The sequence below is a fragment of the Micropterus salmoides genome, unplaced genomic scaffold, assembly GCF_014851395.1.
Source record: "Micropterus salmoides isolate LMB-PRFRI ecotype aquatic unplaced genomic scaffold, ASM1485139v1 Ms_hic_scaffold_14, whole genome shotgun sequence".
Classification (NCBI taxonomy): Eukaryota; Metazoa; Chordata; class Actinopteri; order Centrarchiformes; family Centrarchidae; genus Micropterus; species Micropterus salmoides.
Window position 1 is genome coordinate 8,655,537 of NW_024040485.1, and position 16,540 is coordinate 8,672,076.

At 41.4% G+C, this 16,540-nt stretch overlaps 2 protein-coding genes and 1 pseudogene across 3 annotated transcripts in view; 1 reads left to right on the plus strand and 2 right to left on the minus strand.

Moving 5' to 3' along the window:
• The window catches only part of LOC119902963, a 31,621-nt pseudogene extending 28,555 nt beyond the window's left edge, over positions 1–3,066 (plus strand).
• The window catches only part of LOC119902851 (voltage-dependent T-type calcium channel subunit alpha-1I-like), a 62,343-nt gene extending 51,385 nt beyond the window's left edge, over positions 1–10,958 (minus strand). The window contains exon 1 of the mRNA XM_038719218.1: positions 10,922–10,958. The gene's annotated coding sequence lies outside the window, so the exon portion shown is untranslated. The remainder of the gene's footprint in view (positions 1–10,921) is intronic.
• A 2,578-nt stretch (positions 10,959–13,536) lies between these two features.
• LOC119902857 lies at positions 13,537–15,712 on the minus strand. 2 transcript variants are annotated; one of them, XM_038719234.1, is made up of 5 exons: positions 15,160–15,712; positions 14,955–15,039; positions 14,364–14,444; positions 13,981–14,178; positions 13,537–13,917 (listed from the first exon to the last, which is right to left on the minus strand). In XM_038719234.1, exons 2-5 carry the CDS (start codon positions 14,972–14,974, stop codon positions 13,641–13,643), a joined length of 576 nt encoding a protein of 191 aa, XP_038575162.1. In that variant the 5' UTR covers positions 14,975–15,039; positions 15,160–15,712; the 3' UTR covers positions 13,537–13,640. The 2 variants fall into 2 exon arrangements, with proteins under 2 accessions (XP_038575162.1, XP_038575161.1); XM_038719233.1 differs by having other exon boundaries at positions 14,323–14,444; positions 15,160–15,311.
• Positions 15,713–16,540: the final 828 nt, after the last annotated feature.

Below are 16,540 nucleotides of genomic sequence, written 5' to 3' on the forward strand. Positions count from 1 at the left end.
AGAGGATAATTACTGTGTTCATTTTTATTCATGTCAGAACAAAGATGTAAATTATTGTGGCCCCTGTGTGGATCAAGTACTTAATTGATCCACACAGGAAATAAAAACACAGTAACATGTCTAGATAATTTGGTAGTGATCAATATAAAACTATATTTTATTTTAAAGCAGAAAGAGAAAAGTCATTTTTCTCTCGTTGCCAGTATAAACTGTAATAACCTAAAAACATGTTTCCCAAACTTAGGGTTAGGACCCAAAATGAGTAAAATGCATAACAATGTTACAACATGTAAATACAGGTATGTGAATAAGCATTCTTCTTTGCTGCTCTGGTCTGTTCAGCTCAGATGCTGAGTGAGGTTTTCTCTCTCACCTCTCCCTAACCTGATCTACTGTCCACATTCATACAGAATTTCTATGTGCGTAGTCTGTAATCTGTCACTGTCGATCCTATGATGTCCAAACAAAAGTACAAGGACGAGTTTATTAAAGTTGGCTTTACCAAAGCCATTCAGAAGGGAGAGGAGATGCCTCAGTGTGTAAAATGTGGGGAAGTGCTCAGTAATGAAAGTTTTAAAACAAATAAATTGCACAGGCAAATGTCCCAAACGAAACATTTGCAGTATTGGGGAAAGTTCAGACATTTTTCACTGCCCTTCAAGATGTGTTGATTCAATTAGGCAACACATACTTATGTGAATCTGGCATTTTGACTTTAGCATCCCTTGACAAACAAATACAGGAACAAACTAAATGCTCGGTATGACCTCAGAACAACACTTTGAAAAACCGAGCCCAGAGTATAGACCAGCTGGCTGAAAACTTTAACCAGCCACTTACTTTCAGGTCGGCATCATTTAAAAAGACATGTCGGTGCTGAGGGATGATGGGAGTTGAGAAAGGGGTGAGACACAGAAAGGAAAATGGTTTTTTTTATTTTACTTTTATGATGAAATAAATACATTTTATATGCATTTTTATGGTTTGTCCTTTATCCGTTGTTTATAAACGTAGATGTTACAGCAATTCATACAGCAGTATTTTTGTAAATTTGGGTCCCAGGGAGACACCAGATTTCTCTTTTGGGTCTTGAGCTGAAAACGTTTTGGGAACCAGTGGCCTAAAATAAAAAGCATTCAGAATAAAACTTTAGCTATAGCAACATTTATTGTCTTTTATGCTGTTTGTTTCCTTCTCACACACAGCGCTGATGTACACCCTGGAGTTCAGTGACGTGACCATCGTCATCCAGCGTATGTACTCACGCCGTTCTCTCTACGACACAAGCATGAAGGACCTGAAGGACTTCATCCGTCTCCACCATCTGCCTGAGCAGCTCAAAAATCGCATTCTAGAGTACTTCCAGAACACATGGTCTGTCAACAGTGGCATAGATGTCAACAAAGTAGGAATCCCTTTCATTGTTGTTGACATGTCATGCTTTTGTACATTGTGCTGTCTGCCCTAAAGAAACTTCAGGGCAATGTTTAGATGACACATGATGATTACATTTGAGCACTGACAGCCGTTGTACAGTCCATGATCAATATATGCTGCTGTAACTGTCAATGATCTTTCACAGCACGTGGCCAGTTGACATCCTATTGAAATTTAAATTAATTATCAATCACTGTCACAGCTCATTACATCTGTCACACATCCCCAGCTCCTGCACGACTTCCCTGATGAGCTGCGGGTCGACATCGCCATGCATCGGAATAGGGACATCCTCCAGCTGCCGGTCTTTGCGGGGGCCAGTCGTGGCTGCCAGCGCTCACTCTCCCTCCATATAAAATCCTCCTTCTGCATCCCCGGGAGAGTACCTCATCCGTCAGGGCGACGTGCTGCATGCCAACTACTATGTCTGCTCCGGGTCTCTGGAGGTGCTGAACGACACCACGGTGCTGGCAACATTAGGTTTGTCTTGTGGTCAAGTGACTTTTTTTTAACCTCATGTTTAAGGTGTTTATGTGGTACACCATGGAGAAAGAAATTTTGTTATTTTTTTGATTTTAGGAGAAGGGAACCTGTTTGGGGCTGACCTGCCTGGACCAGACCAGGTGATCAAGACCAATGCTGATGTGAAAGTGCTGACACACACTCACCTTCAGTATATCAATCTGCGTCACCTGAAAGAGGTGCTGGGACTCTACCCCGAGTATGCCAGTGTTTTCGTCTCAGGCATCCGCAACAACATCACCTATAACCTGTGTGAGGGCAGCTAGGACCAGGTACTAAATATACTGTCACACACAGAAAACAGGTGTTGACTTACTGTAGGATTCCATTTCTCCCAACGGTAAACCTGTGACAGAAAACTCTTTCCCCTGATTCTTAACTCGCAACACTTTCATTCAGTATGCTTCAACCTGAGCCGACCAACCCACAAACCTTCATCCAGTGTTTTCCAACATGTGTAGTAACCAGTCACACCCAAACACAACAGGAAGTCAGCCATTTTGAATTGAATATGAAATCCTTCACCATTTATTTAAAGCTAATTGCTTAATGATGTGGTAATTTGCAAAGCGTGTTCGTGAGACGAGCATGTCCGCACCCCCCATTGAAAATGAATTCCTGTGTGAAAAGGCCCTAATGCTGCACATTATATTTGCTGTTTCCAGGAACCCAGGCGCCCCCTCTATTTTGGAAACACAAGGGGACTCTGATAACTCCGTCCACCTCACTCCAGCAACCCGCTCTCGTCGCCCTCTCCAGCTACACAGCTTCAGCAGCCCCGTTCGCCGTATCTCCCAGGGGAACCTCCTGGGGATTGAGTTGCAGCAGTTCAGCGCCCTGCGAGGCTGCTGTTTACCAAACCTCAGCCGTGGCCTCCGCGGGCAGAGCTTATCCCCTACAGCCACCCAAGCATCAGCCTCAGCTGAGGGAGAGTCCGGGGCTCAGCAAAATTCAGGTCTCAGGTATTGTGAAAGCTGTCATCATATTCAGTTCATAAAACACAAGTAAAGCAATGCAATATGACAACAATGTACCTTAAAGAGAACATCTATTTGGTGTTGACAGCACTGTTTGATTCAGTTTGATGGTGCAGTTTGAGTCTGTACTTTGTGGTGGTGCTATATTACATTTCAGTATATTAAACAGTGTTTCTAATAATTCTCCCCCCTCAGTTACACCCTCTGTAGTTTATGATACAGTAAATTTCCCACAGTTGTGTTGGACTGCATTATAGTGTAAAGTTCTTTTATATTTATTCTCTGTGCATCTCATTACTTGAAAATAAATATTTTTTTTATTTTATTAGTAATTATCATCATATAATCTGCAGTGTTATGAGTAGCATGGTAGTGTCTTTCCTTCCTCTTAAACGCTGTGGTCCCCCCCCCCCTGTCAAACAACCCCCCTCTACTTCATATCTTTCTTTCTGGATACCCAGTTTCAACCTGATAAACATCTTATTTGGCTTTATATTAACCCCAGCTTCCTTCCTCTTCACACCTCACACAGGGTTGTAGACGTCGAAGTGCATGGAGACATGTTCACATTTGTACGCAGAGCACACCGAGCCTAGAGCCAGTACAGGGGGCAGCACCCAAGGTAAGCCAAATTGCCACCAGCTGTGAGGGGCACCTGGATGCCAGATGGCTTGAGTTGAACTCAGCAGCTCAAATGATTGGATACGACAGTGGTGCCCTGTTTCCTTCTGGGGAAATATGAGAGCGCAGAGCAATGAAAGAGTCAGAGAACATGTTAAAGGTTCAGTGTGTGACCAACGGCATAGTCACCGTTCCCCCCCTCCCTTTCCAAGCTCACAGGAGAAGCTACGATGGCTGACACGTTCTGTCAGTTCTTGTGCTAAATAATACGTGTGGTCCTCCATTTGTCCAAATTTCACTTCTCTCCTACTTCTCCTTCTCCTCCCCCTCATCTTTGTACGTATTCAGCGTAGTGATGAAACACGCTCTGTAAAGCAGTTTGTCTGTTGGGTAGCGCAACATGGCGACTTCCATGTAAGAGGACCTGCGGTGTATATAGATAGAAAAGGCTCATTCTAAGGTAATAAAAACATAACTGTTCATTATGTAAGGTCTTTATACACCACTGAAAACATAGTTATGGATATTATATTGCCTTATTGACAGTAGATCCTCCTCAACCTTACACACCGAACCTTTAAAGGACAAGCAGTGTACAGGTGATCTGACCTGAGCTTTCACTGGTGATCAGTCTGTGATGAATATGCAATGCAGTTCAGTTAAAGTCCGACTCGTTTACTTTACTATAATGAGCGCTCTGGCAATAGAGATGCACAACAGCACACAGTACAGCTTGCTCAGGGCTCAAAGTGTTTCTAAAAACTTTGGAGTAGGATGGACCTCCTGATGAATTCTTTGGTTTGGTCCAACAGCACTTGTCAGCAAAATATCACATTAATAGCCACCGCTGATAGACACTGTACATACATGCATGCATGTATATACGGATAAATGCAGTACTTGTGGGTCTGTGTTCACCGCGGCCCATCCGCAATGTTTTTGAACTGACATATTGGGGAGAAAAGCCCGTCTTGATATCAGAATATGTTAGCCTAAATGAATCCACCCCTCCCAGTCATATTAATACTCATATTCCTCGAGGCACAGGCCGAGGAGGTGGAGTTGCAGCTATCTTCGACTCTAGCCTACTAATCAGCTCTAAACCTAAACCAAACTATAACTCATTTGAAATCCTTGTTCTTAGTCTTTCGCACCCAAGCTGGAAATCACTGCAACCAATTCTATTCGTTATAGTGTACCGAGCACCTGGCCTGTATTCTGAATTCTTATCTGAATTTGCAGAGTTTTTGTCAACTTTAGTCCTTAAAACGGACAAAGTTATTATTGTAGGGGATTTTAATATTCATGTGGACGTTGAGAATGACAGCTTTAGGACTGCATTTATCTCTCTGTTAGATTCCATTGGCTTCTCTCAGAGTGTTCATGAACCGACTCACTGTTTTAACCACACCCTCGACCTTGTTTTGGTGTATGGTATTGAAATTGAACATTTAGTGGTGTTCCCACAGAATCCCTCTTTATCCGACCACTGTTTGATAACTTTTGAGTTTGTATTGCTGAACTACACGCGATTGGGCAAAAATTTCTATACAAGATGTCTGTCTGATAGTGCTGTAGCTAAATTTAAGGATGCGATTCCATCAGCTCTAAATACATTATCTAGTCACAAAGTAACAGAGGACTCCTATGCTAATTTCAGTCCCTGCCAAATCGATCATCTTGTTGATAGTGCTGCAGGCTCGCTGCGAATGACACTCGACTCTGTAGCCCCTCTAAAAAAGAAAATACTAAAACAAAGACGGTTAGCTCCATGGTATAATACTGAAACTCGCAAATTTAAGCAAATATCGCGGAAACTTGAGAGGAATTGGTGTTCCACCAAAGTGGAAAATTCTCGTTTAATTTGGCAAGATAGTCTTAAAACTTATAGGAAGGCCCTCCGTAATGCCAGAGCAGCGTACTACTCGTCATTAATAGAGGAAAATAGGAACAACCCCAGGTTTCTTTTCAGCACTGTAGCCAGGCTGACAGAGAGTCACAGCTCTATTGAGCCAAGTATTCCCATAGCTCTCAGTAGTTACGACTTCATGAGCTTCTTTAATGATAAAATTCTAGCTATTAGAGACAAAATTCACCAAGATCTGCCCTCAATTGGCACCGACTTATCTCTTAACTCAGGAACCTTAGAAACGGCTGTAGAACCAGATACATGTTTAGACTGTTTTGCTTCCCTCAATCTTTACCAACTAACTTCAATAATTTCTTCATCTAAACCATCAACCTGCCTCTTAGACTCCATCCCGACTAGGCTGCTTAAAGATGTTTTACCCTTAGTCAGCACCTCTATACTAGATACGATCAATCTATCTCTATCAACAGGCTATGTACCACAGTACTTTAAAGTAGCTGTAATTAAACCTCTTCTGAAAAAGCCCAAACTTGATCCGGATGTTTTAGCCAACTATAGACTTATATCTAACCTTCCATTTCTCTCTAAGGTTCTGGAGAAAGCAGTTGCTAAACAGCTGTGTGACTTTCTACAGAGCAATAGTTTATTTGAGGATTTTCAGTCAGGATTTAGAGCTCATCATAGCACAGAGACAGCACTGGTGAAAATTACTAACGACCTCCTTATTGCATCAGACAAAGGACTCTGTACTGGTTTTATTAGATCTTAGTGCTGCATTTGATACCACTGACCATCAGATCCTATTGCAGAGACTGGAATATTTCATTGGTATTAAAGGAACCGCTCTAAGCTGGTTTAAGTCCTATTTATCAGATCGATTTCAGCTTTTACATGTTAACGATGAGTCCTCCATGCATGCCAAAGTTAGTCATGGAGTTCCTCAAGGATCTGTCCTTGGCCGCTGTTTGTGGCAACGACCATCACTGCAGAGGAGAGTTTTTGAAACACTCAGAAGCATAGTAAAACCAAAGCAGTACCAATGGAAAGTTAGTCTTTTGCAGTAAAATAAAGTTTATAAAATAAAAAGTGAATAAAAATAGACAGTGAAATCAACATTAAAAACATTGTCAAATTAAAACCATTAAGTGATTATATTTTTGAAAATGTGTAGAAACATACTTACTAACTTACTAAAGAAGAATCAAAATCAGAAACTTTTTTGCCAACAAGGTTTTACACATCCAAGGAATTTTCTTTTGTATCTTGGTACATAACAAAAACTGTAGTATTTAGAAAACAAGTACTGAAGGTCAAGAGAATATTAAAGGATATGTACTAACAGCAAAGTCTAGTTTGTGCAGGGATGTGCAGTGTGAGAGTCAGGTAAACTATGGACTATGATTTTTTTTAAATAAAGGTTAAAAGTCTTTAAGTCGTTATGTTTAAACCCAGTGATTTAAATCCTCAAATGATGAATTGTCTTCAGATCGAAAGGGATTATATTAAAGACTTTCCAAAAATGCAGAAGCAACAAGTCTCTGGATTCAAGCTCTCTAAGAAACATGTTGAAAAAAAGTGTTTACAAATAAAGAAGATTGGCATGGTGATGCATGGTGTAGAAAAGATGGTGGAACTTTGTTATATCTGAAAAATGTGTTTATCTTTGCCTCTTTGTACAAAGTCTCTTTCAACCACAAGGTGGCAGCATTTATCAAATTATGTCCACTGTCGTCCTGCAGCTCTATGTGTGTTACCTCTTGCTCTGCAGAGAAGGTGATTGGTTGTCTCCTTCCATCTCTTCAGGACCTGTATGCCTCCAGGACTCTGAGGCGTGCAGGAAAGATTGCATCTGACCCCTCCCATCCCGGACACAAACTGTTTCAGTCTGCCTCCTCTGGCAGGAGGCTGCGGTCCATCAGGACCAAAACCTGAAACAACTGCTATATGCTAAACAAGATATTTCAAAGCTTGAACATGGCCTTTGTCTCTTTTGTCCCGGATTGAATGTGCCCCTCTGACAAAACAACTGGCCCCAGCCTGGCCCCCTCAATAAAATTGGTCTACAACGGCCACTGGTCTCTAAGAAACATGTTTTAGCAGCATATTAGGATAGATAAACATTTTAAGCCTGAAGCTACACTTCCTTAAACCAATTTCTTATAGATGTATCGTAAAAGAAGATAAAATGAAAAAAAAACAACCACACATAAATTTTTATTTTAAATATTCAATTTTCAAATTTGGGCTGTCAGGTTGCTTTTTAACCTGACAGCCCAAATTTGAATTGTTTAGAGTATTTCATATTATATTAAGCATATATTATAAATATATTATATAAATATGCAAATGTGTGCACCTAAAACAGAGGGGAAATGGTTAGATGGAGATTGTTTATGAACCTGACATGATTAAAATAAAATAAAACTGATCCTGCACTGGGAATATTTGCATGTTGCAGCAGTTTCAGAAACAGTGAATAAATGAAACATAATTTAGAAAGATAAGACAAAAATTAAAATAAACAATAAAATTAAGAATAATTAAGATAAAAATTAAAAAGCTATTTACAGAATAGGCCTATACAAATTTCACATTTTGAAATGAATTTAAATTTGTTTTAGTAAGAACAGTATAAGTGATCTGCATTTTGAGTGCTTTTTAATGACACCTACTACACTGACCTCCTTAGGAGACAGGCCAAAATAAATATCAGCCGCTCTCGTAATATAAGCATGCAGCCTCCTTTCCTAGTCCAAGGAGTAGACTTAATAATGTGATCTGTACCTGTGGTCTCCCCAATTATCTCTGCCTCCTCCTGCATCATCCGAACAAAGCGCATGGCATATGGCATGAGACTTTATCAGCTGACCTGAGACTAATGTTTCTAATAGAGATGCCCAGAAACGCCTTCTCAAACATCTGCTGTTATCAGACCTCTGTCTTTCTGACCGACACTATTGGCATATTCTGTTGGTATAATATGACATAAACATGTTTTAATAAATGCTGCAACACAGAGAAATTCACCACATTAGCAGCGGGACAAAAGAAACACTTGCGGTCACTGTAGCGGACAGGAACTCCTGACACGGCACAACACGATTTATTTTTATACTAAACAATTTCAGCGTGTGTTAAAGTTAATCCACACCTAGCAGCCAATGGGATCACTCCAAAGTGACCGAGTTATTTGATAGGATGACTTGCAGGGTTGTTTTAAAAAGTGAGATGTTTCAGTAGTTGGTGTTTTTATTTAGTGCACAGCATGAGGTCAGTTGATGAGCAAGAGATATTCATGGGACATCAAGTCCCCATTTCCTTATTAAAGAAACTGTGCTAACCCTTTATTTTATGGGTCTGTGATTTCCTAATAATTTTCTGGGAAATTTTCTGTAAATAAAGTTTGGTTCTAATTATAGGGAAGATAGAGACAGTGTTGGCAACTTCCAATTAATTTATTTCACTTAGGTGCTAGTGTAACATAGGCAGTGTTTAGTCAGTGGACAACAAGTCAGCTAAACAATTTGTCTACAGGGAGCATACAATTCAACATATATGAAGTACATATATGAATAATGAATAATTACATGAATGAAACTTCTCGGGGAATCATTTGGGGAATCGTTAGGAAATTACAGACCCATAAAACAAAGCATTTACAATGATGTTGTATCCTAACTTTTGCTCCAGCCACGTCAACGCAGAGGGACCCTCAGAGTCATGAAGATTTACTTGTTTTAAGGAGTAATGTATAGATTCAATTTATTGCCACGCATTTGTTTAGATGGCAGTTGCTTTATTTTCAAGTTTACGTTCAGTAAACTGTGTATAGATGTTGTTTCCTTTGTGTAAATTTCTGAAATTATTTTTTGAATATATGTATCCAACTTTACACCTCAACAACTGTTTTAACATTTTTATCCACTATTTTGTTGTTTGAAGAAGTGATGTAAACCGGTTACATCAGGAGTTTTCAAACACCTCTAGAAAGTGCCTCGTAAGACGGCAGACAGATGGTACACAGAAAAAAAAACAGGAAAATGAAAAGCAATCCTTGAGAAGAAAATTCTGGTGTTATTTAAAATATTTAAATCACATATTATGTTGCCGAGGACTGAGGTCCACTGCTTTTAAGGGTTGGTGGGTGTTGCTGGACCGTTTGTGAACAAGTAACAAATATAGAGCAGGAAAACATGGAACAGCTGTCATGCGCAGAACCGCTAAGTAGCACATCTCGATAGCATAAATCGACAGAACAACAGCCAGCTCCGCCAATTACTGGACGAAGCCACCCCGCTGATTTGAATGGAGAGCAGTGAAGCCAGTTTTGGACCAATAAAAAACTACTACAGGGCCACTTCCTGTTAGCACCAGCGTCTACTGCGCATGATCGCGCAGCATAACCGCGGTTTAATGACGTAGAACTGCAGAAACACCGTAATTCTGGTAGCTGTAGAAATGCGCCAACAAAACGTTTCATGGCTCAGTGTGTTTGACTCGGATCATCACTGTTTAATCAGCCCACCTACAAGGTTCACCTGTCAAACACCAAAGCAGATGATTGCTCTGATAGTTTTTTTTTGATTGCCGAGAGTTTATAATCTAAGCAATACGGTTACACCTCTCACAGGGTTTTGACATCATTTTTGGGCCTACATGCATCCCTCCATGCAGGCTTTGATCGGCTTCACTGTCCCTTCTCTGGCTTACCCCCTTGCTGCAAAACGGCTCTGCAGAAACCAACGGGTGACGTCACGAACGCTACGTCCATTTTCATATACAGTCTATGCCACAAATCACGTGAGGCGCAAGCTTGCAACCGTGTGGGCGTATCTCTGCAAAGTGTGTGTTGTAAACTCAGCTCTGAAAAAAGATAGTTTGCAATAGGAGTGCAAATGTAATAAAGTTTTGCCCTTTTGAATCTCAATTTTCAGATCATCATTTACAAGGTTTCAAACCTGGAAAACAAACTAATGCACTGGGAGAACAAAATTGTTTGTGCAACATCCTAAAAAAATGTTCTGAAGAAGGAAAACTCAAAAACAACAATGTTTGCAGGCTTGCAAATCTTAGTTTTTGATCTTGCAAAACTATGTTTTGTAAGATTTTGAGTTTTCAAAGTTTTGAATCATGGCGGGATATTAATCCCATACAGACACAGACTGCACAAGATTAAAAGAGTCATTGAGGTGTAAAAAGTATTTTGCCAGTGGGTTTTCAGGACAACACACATGAACATTAAAATCCCCAACAATGAGGACACGATCGTATTTACAGACAAGTCATTTACAAAGTCCTTATTGTATTTGGGAGGCCGGTAGACCACTGCACACAACACTGTGTGATATAAGCTCAGCTCAAAGCTGGTGACCGAGGATGATGGCGACAATTACATTTCTAGACATTCTTATAACAGCTGCTATATGCCTCCTCCTCTGCCCGACGTAACAGCAACAGTCATGCGGTAAGAGTTCAGAAAAGGCACTGGACTCACCAACACTCAGCCATGTCTCAGTCACACAGAGAAGAGGAAATCCTCAAGGTTCAAAGTTTTGTTTGCTAGCGATCTAGCGTTTATCAGGCCAATTCTGACAGGAACAGGCGGTTCTGCAGCGCTGATTTTCTGAGGAACCCGACACAGAGGCCGCAGGTTCCGCAGATTTTCCCCGCGCCAGCGGGGGCGAGGAGAGCAGGGGCCGCATGGCTGGAACACCTCATCTAGGCCGACAGCAGGTACCTACCAGGCGTCGACAGGGTCCAGCAATCGCCGAGGAATGAGGAGCCGAGGCACCGCTTGGTACTCAGCCCAGGAAGAAGACGCTAAACAGGCTTTCAACCTCACCAGCTGACCGCTGCGTTTTCCCCGGCGGCGGTAGCGCTTAGGCCTACGCCGGAGATGTGAAGCCTCAGAGCGGCAAAGGCAAGCAGGTATTCCCGATAGGAGCGGGGGCAAAGTTTTATATCCGCCATGATCAAACCTTACTAGATCTTTGGCAGAGAAACGAAGATCCAGTAGTGTTTGGCGATCTTACACCAATATTGAATCAACGTTTTGAACAGCAATTCATAGTTTTCAGTCACGTGACATGCACAGTGACCTGGAGGGCAAAACAACGGACCAACATAGCGGCTCACACCGCGACTCCCCCGTAGAGACGCAGCAGTCAAATTTTATTTGGATCACCTTTCAACTCAACAAAAAGAAAGATATGAACACAAACTGCAAGTGTTGTTCATATCTGATCCATACAACGTTACAGCATCCGCTGCCGTATTTCTACTGCCAGGTTCCGGCCACCGCTCGGACTGCGGAAATGTTTACTTTTACCTTCTGGGGAATCCCTCACCTAACATAGCTCAGGCTTGTCTTCTCGATTAGTAAAAGCACAAACAAGCATCCAGCATTTTGGCAACGCAAAAAGTAAAGCTGATGATACACAGAGCAACTTATAGAGCAATCGTGCAGGGCAACGTTGCTCAAATAGTTGCCCCGTGTATCATCAGCTTAACAGTGTATCACTTGCATATTGGTTGGAAGGCAACGGAAATTCTTTTTGCCATTCAAGGGAGCGTTTTCATTGGAGTGTGATGTCACGTGAAAACTATGAATCGACACGAACAGCACGAACACACACAGCACTGACAGAGAGAAATCTCATCTCATCGTCATATATAAACGTAATAATTAAAGATTGATTAGAGCCTACATAAACGTAATAATGTTGTCAATTTCAAACCAATACTAAATGTGACGTCACGATAATAAGGTTCTTTGACGTCCTACATTGATGTATTATTTTTTAAATCAGGTGTGACGTTGTGCTTTGATCTTTGAAGATAAAGGCAAAATGTTACACTGCATTCAAAATGTGACATCACCTGGCAGAAATGACCTACCCAGCTTCTGACTTTATATATATACATTAAGTCAGAAGCCCACGGTGATATCTTCACAAATCTTTTTCTCAAAGCAGGGTTTTTTTTGGCACAAGTTACAACAAAAAAAAAGAAGAAAAAAGTTTTCGAGCATTTTGACCTGGTCTCCTAGAACTGAAGTCAATAACAGCAGATAAATCACCACACAGAAAAATATTCTAGTAATGAAAACATGACAGGGGGTCTGGGTTTAAAGCTTGAATATCCAACAAGATCAGCTGTCATCTTTTCTTTGAAATGAATCCCTGTGTGTCATCTAGACTGTGAACACTGGGGGGCAGTAGACACCATCCATGCCTCTACCCCCTCCAGCGGTCCCACAGCAGCCCGAGGGGGATGGGAGGAATTTGCATCTGTACAGAGGCAGCTCTGCAGACAGTCAGAGTGTGACAGTGAGATTCCAGTCCTGTCTCTAATCACAGAGACTGTAAAATTAAAGCACATTTCTGTACACATTGTTTTCATTTCAGCACGCCATGTCATGTCCTCGTGTAAATCTTCCCAAAATCAAAAGGGAAAAGAAATGGACAGTAAATTATTGCCTCATTTCCTCAGAAGAAATTCCACACACAGAGATAAAAAATGAGAAAGTATCTTCCACCACAGCTATGGGCCTGTAGGTACATTGAACTACAAACAACATCAGCAGTCAACAGGCTGGTCTTCTCTTATAAATTATAACCTGTGTCATCTTGGCTGGGAACACTGGGTGGCAGTAAACACCTAACACGACCTCTGCTACCCAGCTGTCCTGCAGCAGACAGTGGGGGGTGTGGTGGAAATTTGCGTCTGTACAGAGGCAGAGACCAGCCAGTCAGCCAGCTTTCAGTCAAGTCATGACTTCAGTTCTACCAAACACAGAGCTATTGTGAGCTGGGTCAGGGGTCGTGTCTTCAGTTCTACCTGTTTCATCACACACACAGGAGATGATTAAAATTAAAGCATAAATCAGTGAGATCCTGGCAGTATTTTACTAGCAATCACTGAGTGGATGAGCATGTGTTTGTCATATTACTGATGTAAGCAGATATGCCTCAAATGACTCATGTTCGTGGCCCCTTCCACAATGTCTATGCCAACGCCGGGGTCTCTGGGATTTTACTGTGAGAAAATGTGGCCATTTGGAGAGGCCCATAGTGAGGTACCCCTTATTTGAGTCAGACACAGAAACGGTTAATGTTAAATCACACACACTTTATTTACACGCATTCATTATACAATAACAACACAAGCTGTACAATATAATACAGTAAGACAGAGTCTGTCAGGGAAACTTGTCAGACATCCAGCCACTTCAGCTCCTCTTCCTCCCCACGAAAAGACCTCCTCTTCACACCGTGGTCGAAGCGGATCTCCTCGTCATTGACAATGTCCTTTGTGGCCTGAAAGAGCAGGACGTGTCTGTCTCCTTCTGGAAGTGTCACTGTGCAGTGGCGTGGCTGCACGTTAAAGTTCTTTTTGGAGTGTCTGATCCATCTCCCTGCGGTTTCCAGAGACGGGTGGCACTCACAGGGGAAGTTCCAGGTTACACACTGACAAACAGGTGGATGAGCACTGAGAGACAAATATAATTATTAATATTTAATTAATAATTGACTGTTTCAGATGATTACATACCGTGTCAGGGAGCTGAGCAGGTTCGCGGTCGCCACAACAGTGTCCAGGGTCTTCATCCGGTAGTGCTGGTTTGCCACAGCAGTCGAATGGGCCATGTAGTGTGCCACAGACGCCTTCTGCTCCTCCGTGAAGTTGGCAGCAGCATCTGTCTCCACGGTCCTACGAATTTCCTGGCTCTTGATGTCCGGCAGTTTGTAGCTGCAATGGGGAAGAAATATCAGATGAAGCTCCCAAACTTGAATTATATAATTTTCTTGAGGCTGATCTATATATTAAATGCACAAATCCGTTACGCTAATTCAACAGATATTTTTGGACCTATGGACTGCTGTTAATACTTACTGTGCGTGCAGACGAGTGACGTCATTGCCCGCACTCCTGACCTTTGTGCCCGCTGAGGACAAAAACAGCCTGTCTTCATTATCTTGACCCGGGCGGATCCACATGTAGTATGCGTCCAGCATCTGCAGAGACAAACAAAAAATATCTGTTAATATCTGTTAAAATATAAAATATACAGTTAAAATATAAAATATACATGAAATAAAAAATATACATAAAGTTGCTGTTTAAGAGGGAAGTATTCCACTAGTTCAGTTTCCTTTTAAAGCAAAACCTCTCATACTGTAGTGCTACCAGAACTGGTTTCTCAGCATTCTTAGGACAGAGGCCTGAGGTGTGCTAAAGTGGCTGACCAATTCACACTTCACCCTTGACCTAATTAAGGTCACCAAAAGTTACATGTCACTCCTTTGGAATCTATTTCACACGTTTTAGGGATGAGAAACAAGCCTTAATTTAAACAGATAATAGAAAACTATCTTTGAGTTTGTCACAATTTGCTTATTATCAACATTAGTTTTATCCTGCTTTTATCCATATCATGTCAACTGAATTGTCAATAACAAGCACAGATGTGAACAGACACAACACAAATAGTAAAAATCCACTAGAGAAAAGAAATTTGAACTTACTTGTCGGCTTCTGCTGCCATTTTCCAAAAAAAAAAGAAGTCCTTGGAAAGGGAGTGAGAGTCTTGGGATGAAAGTATAGAAAATTCTGCCAAAGACAAGGAGCACAAAAACAGGAGTGTAGCTCAAGTTGAAAGTGTCCTTGCAAAGGGCAAAAGGTGGTCTCTGCAATCAGAATCGAAAACAAAGTGAATGAATGGTTCCTTACCTGCAGTATTTATTATCTGTGCAGCACCAGCTGTGTGATGTCATGGTCAAGCAGACCAATCAGGTTGCTTACTATTGTTTAGCGGGGGCAGGGGGGGGGGGAGGGTGTGACTTTGTAAGCAAGACACTCAGTTAGACAAGACAGATTCTGCAGACAAGACAGAGCTCCAAACATCTGCAGAGGGAAGACATGGAGTGTGCTGGAAGACAGAAGAAAGCAGGCCACAGACCATCAGCCTGCAAAGGAAGAAAGCATCTGCAGAGGGAGGAAAGAAAACAGCAATTTGAATTGCTAACACTAAAGAGCTTCTATTCCACCTCATTAAAAACCTACACACTAACTTTTTCATGTAGTCTCTTTCTTAACATTTTATCACATGTGATGATTAAAAACTTTAAAACTGAGACATGTGTGCCATACTGATGAGTGTGTCCAAAACACACCTCCATTGTTCTGAGATCACTGATCAGAGTATAATAGACGCACATGTCAAACTATGAGTGGTTGCTAATAAAGATGTATTCATACATCAAACCTATTTACATGTCACTAAGGAGTGTTAACTGTACAGGTTGTTTACAGACAGAAACAAATTGTTTGTATGTATGCTGGATGCTCCCTGACTGGACAGCAGAATGCAGTTAGCTGCAAACAACTTATTTCTGATGAAAGTTAAATTAAACAACCACATTCCAGGTAAACTTGCACCTGTGCACAGGTAGCTCTGCAGACAGTCATAGCTGTCCTACAGCTGCCTGTGGGGGGAGGGGGGCATTTGCATCTGTCCACAGGCTGAGATTCAGCGAGCTTTCATTTAAGTCATTATTCCTGTTCTAGGAGACCAGGGTAAAATGAGTCTGCTTGTACTGTATCTCTTACATTTTTGGGTGAGTTCAGGGTAACATTCTCCCTCTTCAACAGGATCACATTTACTATACTATCTATAGCCTAGAGTCAGGCCTTTCACTGGAGACCAACATTGTTTATTTTGAAACTTGTGTCTGCCTGGTGTCAGAGGTCAGATCTCTTAAAGTTTTTGGTATGTACTTCTGCCTAGCATTTTCAGATATATGGTTGATGATACACACATTTAAAGCTTTCATCTTCCTCTGTACTGCAAGCCCAGGCCTACAATTCAAACATTTCCCAAAATGTCAGGCTCAGTATTTCAGGCCAACATTGTATGTAATGATCAGAATAATCAGATTTCCCTACACTGAACATGTAATAAAATGTGTTATGTAACTCATCTTTGTCTTTTCTTACATTTGACTTACTTTATTTAAAAACAAATCAGTCATGGTCAGCCCACCCCCCTCTTGGCTGCTGCAGAAAGGTGGGAGGGACTATCAAGTGGACATATAAGGTGAGACCTCAGAGG

Excerpts from the sequence above, each read along its gene's own strand:
- LOC119902857 (XM_038719233.1), bottom strand. The coding sequence starts at position 15,203 with ATGACATCACACAGCTGGTGCTGCACAGATAATAAATACTGCAG. Across the intron at positions 15,040-15,159 it reads ACAGATAATAAATACTGCAG|AATTTTCTATACTTTCATCC; the intron begins GTAAGGAACCAT and ends TGTCTTTGGCAG. Across the intron at positions 13,918-13,980 it reads CTGCTCAGCTCCCTGACACG|TGCTCATCCACCTGTTTGTC; the intron begins GTATGTAATCAT and ends TTTGTCTCTCAG.